Genomic DNA, 10481 nt, shown 5'->3' on the forward strand with positions numbered 1-10481 from the left:
CTTCCTCAAAAATATACAACACCATAAATTCGATTACTTAGCATGCATAATCAAGTTAGTATCTCCTTCCTTATTTTTGGTTAGGATTAGGATTTCGTTCTTTGTGTATATACATATTTACTACTAGTAGTTTTTTACTCTCTTATACTAAGAGAACGGGACCTGGTCTGATCCTTCTTATATGTAACTGTGTTTGTCATGACTGACAAAGATACCCTACGGCATTGCATTGCATTTTTTTGTAAGACATATTTGAACTAGCTTAGTTCCTCCAATAATTATTAGGAGTACTGTATTGTTTTTCTCACCGATTCTTCTTGTTACTGTTTTGTGGTAAAGAGGAATAAGGGGGTGTTTGGTTTCAGGGTTTTTTTTGTGTTGGGACTAGAAAAAGTTCCTAGCAAACCAAACAGGGTGGGACTTTTTTGAGACTTTTTGCTAAAAGTCCTTAGAAGCACCTCCTTGAGAGTCTTTTTCAGAAAGTCCTAGGACTAGAGAACCAAACATCACCTAAATATCCCGTTGTACTACTCCATCCATGCATCATTGAGTCTTGCTTACATTGCTGCGATCGAAGAGTTTTGTCCCCGGCATATTGTGAAATGGAATGTTTGCAACATTCATATTGATAGAAAATGCAGGGTATTTCATTTGGCCTAGAAATAAGCCAACAAAAAGTTAGGGATTCTTTTTACTCAAAAATCTCTATATCAGTTTAAAAAACGTAAGAATCTATCATACGTGAAAATTACAATATTGGGTATATTGTAAAGATGGTAATTGTCTGTTCCCATTGCAAAGCACGGATACTCGTCTAGTCTCTACTACTTAAAAAAACATAAGGTTACATGTTGCACTTTTCTTCTCACCACTCATACGTCTAACCTTTCTAGTATGATAATCAACCACCTTAATTTACTGAGTGTATCGTTTCTGCACCCAGGCTCGGCTGCACCTGATGATGAATAGTAAAATCGAAAAAATAGCAAAAATATTCCAAAAAATTGAATTTTTTTACACATGAAAGTTGAGAGAATCTTCTAGGTGCGTGCCAAATTTCAAGGTGTTTGGACATTTGAGAAGCTCGTGGCAAAAATAAAAAAATTGGCTTGTCAAAGAAACTTTCAAAAAGTGCACTGTGTAGACCGATCTTTTCTACCACGAGCTCGTGAAATTTCCAAACACCTTGAAATTTTGCACGCACCTAGAAAATTCTCTCATCTTTCATGTGTAAAAAGTTCATCTTTTTTGAATTTGTTTGCTATTTTTCGAATTTACTGTTCACTGAGAGCAGGTGAGCCTGGGCACCGTTTTCAATTATCATAATTTACTTACCTTCCGAACCAATTCCATTTTAATTTATTTATCAAATTTCTCATCAAAATATAAGGTAAATCAGGGACAGGATTTACTAAACATTTATTTACAGAATCACATTAATATGGACAGGCAAATCACAAGGTGGCATACTTGAATATTATATCCAGTGCAATCTCACGGCTGAAAAAAAAAGAAAAAAAAGCAGGACACTAAAGAATAGACAGCCTTTTCTCACAGGGATATTTTTGTTGTCCAACTGACAAACTCGTCCGGCCACGCATTTATTGAATTCAGTGTCTCCTGAGATGGTGACACGAAATTCAATGGTGCCGACTATATGAAAAGTCAAGGAGTACGTTTGTGCTTGCGTATGCTGCGCTCCGAGATCAATCAGCACAGGGTTTCGCATTTCCAAAAGAGATCAGCACAAGAAACAGCTGGGATATTTGGCTCATTCGGATAAGAACTTTCTAGTGCATGCATGGATGCATCTTTGTTAAACTAATGTTTTCTGGTGTACTGACGTCCATGCATCTTGTTCTTCTTCTCAGTTCTCACTTCCATGTTTTGCTGCGTGTTTGTGTTGTCTGCTGGAAGAGAACAAACTTTACGCCGTGAGTCATGATCCAAACCATGTGCGCTCCAACGGGAGCTACCGAGCTCGTGAAGATACCGCCATGCACTACCCCACTGGTGGGCTCGCATCCCTAGACGGTCAGCATTCTTCTACATTCTTCTGCAGCGCCTATAAATTCGATCGACGAGCCGCTACACCCGTAGCAGCTACGTCCCTATGGGAAGCCCCAGCAACGACAAACCTATTCCTGGCCTGCACCAGCTGCCACGGCCAGCCATGGACAGAGGCAAGACCAAGGCCGACCCCCATGCCGTGGCTGTTGCCGCCAAGCCGGACCTGCAGGACGACAGCGAGTCCGAGTCAGATTCAGAGTCTATCGAGATCGCGGACCTCAAGAAGCGCATGTGGAAGGACCAGTTGCTTCTCATGAAGCTCGAGGGCAGTCCGGGCCATGACCGGAGAGCAATAGCGCAGGGGCCGGGGACGGACCTGGCCCAAGCAGAGAAAGAGGCAGAGATGCCCGAGTCACGGTACCGCCGCAAGGCGATGCTCCGGGCGCAGGATGGTGTTCTCCGGCACATGCTCAGGATGATGGAAGCGTGCAACGCGCGGGGGTTCGTGTACGGCATCGTGGACGAGACCGGCATGCCCGTGTCCGGCTCCTCCGACAGCCTCCGCGGCTGGTGGAAGGAGGACGTTGGGTTCGAGCGGACCGGGCCGACGGCCCTGGCCGGTCCGTCGACGGCACTCGAAAGCCCGGGGTCGTCGTTCCTCCACGGGCTCCTCGACATCCAGGACAGCACACTGGGGTCTCTGCTCTCGGCGCTGATCCAGCACTGCGAGCCCCCGCAGCGGAGCTTCCCGCTGGACAGGGGACTGCCGCCGCCGTGGTGGCCGACGGGCCAGGAGGTCTGGTGGGGCCTGCAGGGCAAGACCCAGGCCCATCAGGGTCCGCCGCCGTACCGGAAGCCCCACGACCTGAAGAAGGCGTGGAAGATCTCCCTGCTGAGCGCGGTGATTAAGCACCTGAGCCCGCGCTTCGACCAGATGCGCAAGCTCGTGTGGCAATCCAAGCGGCTGCAGCATAGGATGAGCGCCAGGGACGCCGAGACCTGGTCCAGGGTCATCACCCAGGAGGAGGCGCTCGACCGCCACGTGCAGCGCGCCCTGCGGATCACGCCGCTCGATGAGGAGGACGACGACGACGACAAGGAGCCGCGGGAAGCGGAACGCGACCTTCACGTCGACAAGCGCAAGCGAGAGGTCGGAAACGAGAGCGCGGGAGGAAATGTCGACAGTGGCAGTGGCCGGGAGCTGGTTGCGCTGCCGGGCATTGACGTCGTAGCGGAGGCGGACCGCAACTCCATCGACGAGCTCATGAAGATGTACTACAGCTGTCTGCAGGGAACAGACGGTGGTGAGCAGGAGATCAAGGACGTGGTTGCTGGAGGTGGGGAGCAGAGCAATACCTCTTGTGCTGAGACCGGCGTACTGGACGCGGCGAAGGTGCGCGATGACATGTTCGACGATTTCTTGAGCGTTGCCGATGTGGTGGACACGAGTGACTTCCCGGGCAGTCCGATCTGGCACCGGGGGAGTTCGGATTTGGATTAGTGGGTTAAAAGTTACAGTTTTGCTAAAACACATTTAAGAGCATGGCTAATAGAAGAGCCCACTGCCGGCTCTATACCCATGCCACATTATTAAGAGCCTTCATGCAAGAATGCTTAGACTAGCCACAATGGGTAGTAACATAGAGTAGTAACATGAGCATGTTACTACTCTATGTTACTATCTCTATAGTGGGAAGTAACATATGTGTAGTAACATGCAACACTTCATTTATTATGCTATAAACTCATCTTGCCTTGATATGTGTGATGTTACAGTAACTAGCTAAGTTACTAGCAGTCGTGGACCCAGAAATTCAAGTTAACCGGGGCGAACATTGAACGTCTAATTTTTTCGGTACAAATGCAACTCTATTCAACTAGAACTCATAACATTCAACAACAAAAGCATACAAAAGGTCTTCAAAACTACCCCTCTGATCCATATTATTGTTCTAAATCGGCGACAACTAAGAGCAACTCTAGCAGACCCTGCAAAAAGCCCCGTAAAATAACCGCCAAAATGTGGGTCGGCGCGGAAAATCCCGCCCGAACAGACACCGCTAACGTGCCGGCCCGCAAAAAAAATTTGAGGGACGCGGCAAAAACTTGACCCCAACCCGCGAATACGCGGGTTTGCCCCCCCCCCCCCCCCGGCCCGTCGGTGCCCTGCATATAGCGGGAGCGGTTGGTGGGGAGGACATTTCAGCCCGCGCTTTTCCCCACCAACCACCTCCCCTCTCCCCCTCGCCCCGCCGCTGGGCCGCCGCCCAAGATTCCGGCGGGAGCACGCCGAAAGGCCGCCACATGAGGTTGCCCTCCGCCCCCCCCCCCTCCTGAGTCGGCGGGCCGGAAAGTTGCGGATCTACGGCCCTTCATCGCGAGCCGCCGGATTTGGCTTTTCCGGCCGCCGGTGGCTGCGCCAAGCGATGAAATGGTCGGGGAGCATCATGTGCAGTCCCGGCAAGGTCGCATCGCCGCATGCAGGTACGGGTTCGTCCTCCCACCGCCGCTGACGGTTTGCGGGCATGGATTCGGCCGACCGTCCACCGGGCTCGGTGCTCGCGCAGCGGCTCTGTGGCTTGCCGATGCCGCTCATACAGTGCGATGACTGCACGCGGACAGTGCTGCGGCTAACTTCGGGCATGCCCAAGCACCCCGGATGGGTGTTCTTCAAATGCGAAAACGACAGGGTACGTGTTGTTTTCATTCGGCTTATTTTGATAGCTCATTCTTTGTTTCAATTGCGGTAGCTCATGTCGAACATCATCATGTGTGTAGGCAGATGGATGCTCATTTTGGTTTTGGGAAGGCGAATACATTGATTTATTGATAGAAAGAAACTTAATAGACGTTCGTGCGCTCCTTAGTAGAATCGAAGGCAATGATGCGGCTGCATGTACAACTAGAGGGGAAGCAACGTCTACTTCTTTCGAACCAAAGATGAAGAAAGAAGAATGCAAAATCAAGAATCCACAGATCAATAACGAATGCATGGAGAAGATATTAGTCCAACTAGTGGGAGCAGTTATGGAAGTTGGAAATCTTCTAAAATGCATACTTGTGGTTCTTGTTTTTTTTTGGTCTTGCTATTCTAGCAAAGATTTGGTGATGTCTTATGTATCCAATGGATCGGAGGGAGTAGCAAACTACTGACATGGACTCTTGTCGCTTGAAATGCTGACTTGATGCCGCAATAAGATCCCATAATTTCAAATGAGACCTACAAAATTATGAATGTATTAGCACAAGTGTGACGGTGTACTTGCACAAAGAACACGGGGATGTATATTTTGATATGATCATATGATTATAGTATACCTTTAAGTCTGGCAGCGGCGCAACACGCCAATTGGGGATTTTTTTTGTTTGAGGAGAGTTGTCGATTGAGCACTTGGGCCTGTAGTAAACGTAGCCCAGTACACTAGTCCAGCCCAAATCTACTTCTCCCTCGTAGCTCATATCCCTTGACGCAGTCACGCAGAACAGCGCCGCCGCCACAATGAATCGCTCGCTGCTTGCTGTCTGACACATGCCGGAGGAAACAGGAGGAAGGATATGTAGGGGTGCCGATTTTTCCACCGCCGGCGACCCGGGGCGGCCGCCCCAGCTCGCCCCAATAGTGGGTCCGCCACTGGTTACTAGAACTACCTCTCTCTTCATTAACTCATTGCCACATAGACAAATTTGCCGAGTTGGACTTGAAGTTACTGCTGAAGTTACTCCCACTGTGGCTAGTCTTATAGGCAGGCTGTAGATTAGTGACTGCAGCATTAAATGCTTACATCTGGAGTGGAGCATAGAAACGTAAATAATTGGTAGGTGAGAAGAAGGCGCCCGCTTTTAGCTAGCAGGCCGGCTACATGCTGGCTTTAGTTTCTCGTAGCTTGCGCTGTAGCCGGGCGACACGCGAAGCGCCGGCTGTGCTCTCTCTCTTCGTTTCTCACTCTTCCAACTAAGATTTTGCTGACATGGATCATGTTATAGCCAGTTGACTAGGACCTATTATACTTGCTTTTAGATGTGTCATAAGTATTGCACATCTGAGGGTCATTCATCTTACGCGGAGATTTGTGTGGAATTTTTCTTTTTCTTTGTTTTTTTTTCTTTATTCTTGATTCACTCATTTAGATGTGTAATAACTAGTCACATCTAGATGTGGTCTAGACAAACCTTAAAAGTTATTCCTTACTACATCAAGACGATGTGAATTATGGACTGTGTATATACGTAAGGGTGAAGTTTTCTGTTAACTATTTGCGTCTGTTTGATTATTAGTCCTATTAGTACTTCCTTTTTTGAATAAGTCAACTAGTGTCACGGTTCTTTACTTCCAATTTTGAAGAACGCATGTAGGAATAGACAAATCTAAAACAAATACTAATTTGGAACAGAGGAGTACTACTACGGAATGCTGCATCTAGGGAAATTTTGTGAAGGATGCAACCTAGGGACCGACGGGTTGCCATATGTTGCAAATGGAATTGGATACTGTTCTTCTTTCAATCGAAATGGGCGCAACCATGAGTTCCTCTCATTAAGAAAATGAAACTAGTACCACAGACCATTCCCGCAACCTAAGGGTTTAAACACTGAGATCAAAAGCTGACAAGGAAATAAAGCTCAACCAAACAACATGAACAACCAGGCCACATAACACCCACACCATAGGACAAAACTAAAACATAAACTACACCACCACCAGCACAACCACAGGAGAAGATCGCTGGGTGATCAACACCTCGGTCATCAAGCTCAGAATATTTCCTCAAAGTCCTCCAAAGTCGCTCTCCCACCATGGTTGCTACCACCTCGCACCTCACTAATATGGTTGTTATTAAGTACTCCAAGAACCACCCAGATGATTCATTAATTACATTGTTACTAAGTAGACATCCATAAATTAACCTTTTGAATGTTGGACCCGATCCCCGTTGATAACAGCTAAGCAACTACATGTTATAAGGAACAAGGTAATTGGACCTAAGTTTCTTTTACTGGGTTCTTGTCTACTGAAGCAGAAATCATACACGGAATTCCTAGTTAAAAAAACTACAATGCATGAAAACATAGATTATGATCAAAGGTTCCACTTTCCTGGTATTGACGATTCTTCAAACTCACAATCTTGATCAAGCTACTCTTCGCTCTTCGTTTAATCTAATGTACGTAAAGAGTAACCATAAACAACCATACAACACAAATCAACATACAACAAGTGCACTGCATGGTGTCAGTGTCATTCTGATGTGAGATCATGTGTCATGTGTTAACTCATAAGGGTTTGGAAAACAACATAGTGGTTGTTAATTGGAGTACATGTGATATAAGGGTCCACATGCAAGTTTCAATTTAGAAGGATTCATCCCATAAGGAGTATGTGATGCAAATTTGTGGTTGCCGGACTCATTCAAAAGAATCTTGCAACTCGAGTCATGGTCTATGAACAATGGATAACCAAGTTCATTTTTAGGTTTGAATGAAAATCCAAACTTGTTAACCTTTCATGGGTAATACACACTAGACTTGGATAGATTTCAAAATGATTTGAACTAGGTTCAACTAAACTGAATTACTAAAGCTAGGTTCAATTTCAAAATATTTCATAAATGACTAATGTTGGTTCTTGAATTCACTTGCCAAAGTATTTCATTCAATTTTTATAATGTAATGACTTTAAGTTCATTTAAGTTTCAACTAACTTCAATTTAAGTTTGAATTCCTAAAGTCAAATAATAATCCAAAATGTTTTCCAAAGTTCATTTCAAGTCTTATTCAGGTCTGCACTATAGTAAGTTTAAATCCAACGTTATTCACTATAGTCCCTAAAGTTAAGTACCATGTCCAATAATTACTATAGTTCAATTTTAGGTTCCTAAAATTTAATGTGAATTATTATCCCAGTTTAACCTAGGTTTTATAGCCAAACTAAGGTTGAACTGAATGAAAATAATATTTGAATTTTCTAAAGTCAAATATAAATCCAGAAAATATTTACTAGAGTTCATCTTAAGTTTCTTTACTATGTTGCAAAATATTTAATCCACTTAAACCTTTATTTTTAAGTTATAACTTAAATAGTTTTAAGTTTCACTTGAATTTCTAGCTTCTAATGAATTATATTTAGATTCGTATTCTAAATTATTCAAATTTTAAATCCAGATATCTAAGTTGAAACTATATTTAATTAGGTTTACTTTGCAAACCAAAGCAATTAAATTGGATGTATAAATTTCAATCTAGACCCTACTTAAGTTTTAACACATTCTATTTGAATTTCAACTTTAAACTTTTCAAAACTGATGGCTCCATATTTTACGCATCTTTAGAGCTCACTTGTTGAATGTTATCTCTGTATATCAAGTTATACCATGTTCCATTGAGCCAATTACATGTCCATATGCATGATTTCTTGTCTTTACTCTTTTAACCGCGAGCATTGCATAACCTCTATTATTTTTAGTTTTATTTAGTTTTGTTTGTCTTTGTGTGTCTTGTAGGTGACACGGACTTCCCACACACTTACCATGACGGAAGGAGTTAAAATACTGGACATCCAGCCCTCAGACTTACCGTTTCGGAGAGTGAAAAAGTCATTTTCCAAGTTGCTCAAAGCAAAGATCTAATACCAGAAGTGGGTCGATGCCATTCATAAGAATCCAACGAGTCCAAGCATGTCAAATTCCGAGTTCGTATGACAATTTACCGAAGAGGTCCATAACAAACGATGGCGTATCATACGACCATATCTCGTCGTACGCGCGGTCGTATGGAAGAATCAGTCCCGAAAGTTGCCTCTCTAGATATGATTCTTCACCGATTTTGTCCCTATTTGTTCCTATGACTTCCTTGGCCTTCAAGGGATGTTTTGGGAGAGGATAAGGCTCACCTAGAGCCCTCGGATCAAAGGGGGGGTGCTATATGAACGGAGGAGGCTACCAGAGAGCCATTATATAAACACCTTCAACCCTAGCCACTGTCTCCATCTCATATGTGACGCCTTCTATTCAATCGTACACTAATCGTACACGCAAATATGTACGATCAAGATCAAGGACTCACGGGAAGATATCACAATACAACTCTAGACATAAATCAAAATAAAACAAGCTTTATATTACAAGCCATGGGCCTCGAGGGCTCGAATACATAAGCTCGAATACACAAGAGTCAGCGGAAGCAACAATATCTGGGTACAGACATAGGTTAGACAAGTTTGCCTTAAGAAGGCTAGCACAAAAGCAACATCGATCGAAAAGGCAAGGCCTGATACGTCTCCAACGTATCTATAATTTATGAAGTATTCATGCTATTATATTATCCATCTTGGATGTTTAATGGGCTTTACTATGCACTTTTATATTACTTTTGGGACTAACCTGTTGACCCAGAGCCCAGTGCCAGTTTCTGTTTTTTCCCTTGTTTCAGTGTTTCACGGAAAATGAATATCAAACGGAGTACAAACGGAATGAAACCTTCGGAAAAGTTACTTTTGGAAACAAAGCAATACGGGAGACTTGGAGTGCACGTCAGGGGATCAACGAGGAGAGCACGAGGCAGGGGGCGCGCCCACCCCCCTGGGCGCGCCCTCCACCCTCGTGGGCCCCTCGTGGCTCCCCTGACGTATTTCTTCCTCCTATATATACCAATATACCCTAAAACCATCGGGGAACAGAAGAGATCGGGAGTTCCGCCGCCGCAAGCCTCTGTAGCCACCAAAAACCAATCGGGACCCTATTCCAGCACCCTGCCGAAGGGGGGATCCCTCACCGGTGGCCATCTTCATCATCCCGGCGCTCTCCATGACGAGGAGGGAGTAGTTCACCCTCGGGGCTGAGGGTATGTACCAGTAGCTATGTGTTTGATCTCTCTCTCTCTCTCGTGTTCTTGATTTGGCACGATCTTGATGTATCGCGAGCTTTGCTATTATAGTTGGATCTTATGATGTTTCTCCCCCTCTACTCTCTTGTAATGGATTGAGTTTTCCCTTTGAAGTTATCTTATCGGATTGAGTCTTTAATGATTTGAGAACACTTGATGTATGTCTTGAGTGGGATAACCGTGGTGACAATGGGTTATTCTATTGATTCACTTGATGTATGTTTTGGTGATCAACTTGCGGGTTCCGCCCATGAACCTATGCATAGGGGTTGGCACACGTTTTCGTCTTGACTCTCCGGTAGAAACTTTGGGGCACTCTTTGAGGTTCTATGTGTTGGTTGAATAGATGAATATGAGATTGTGTGATGCATATCGTATAATCATACCCACGGATACTTGAGGTGACATTGGAGTATCTAGGTGACATTAGGATTTTGGTTGATGTGTGTCTTAAGGTGTTATTTTACTACGAACTCTAGGGTTGTTTGTGACACTTATAGGAATAGCCCAATGGATTGATCGGAAAGAATAACTTTTAGGTGGTTTCGTACCCTACCATAATCTCTTCGTTTGTTCCCCGCTATTAGTGACTT

The 10481-nt window shown here is 44.7% G+C and overlaps 1 protein-coding gene across 1 annotated transcript; it reads left to right on the forward strand.

Moving 5' to 3' along the window:
* Positions 1-412: 412 nt before the first annotated feature.
* On the forward strand, positions 413-3769 carry LOC109786549 (ETHYLENE INSENSITIVE 3-like 5 protein). Its single transcript, XM_020345124.4, has one exon. It carries the CDS (start codon positions 2114-2116, stop codon positions 3509-3511), a length of 1398 nt encoding a protein of 465 aa, XP_020200713.1. The 5' UTR covers positions 413-2113; the 3' UTR covers positions 3512-3769.
* Positions 3770-10481: the final 6712 nt, after the last annotated feature.

This window comes from Aegilops tauschii, chromosome 2 (genome assembly GCF_002575655.3).
Source record: "Aegilops tauschii subsp. strangulata cultivar AL8/78 chromosome 2, Aet v6.0, whole genome shotgun sequence".
NCBI lineage: Eukaryota > Viridiplantae > Streptophyta > Magnoliopsida > Poales > Poaceae > Aegilops > Aegilops tauschii.

Excerpts from the sequence above, each read along its gene's own strand:
- LOC109786549 (XM_020345124.4), top strand. The coding sequence starts at position 2,114 with ATGGGAAGCCCCAGCAACGACAAACCTATTCCTGGCCTGCACCAGCTG.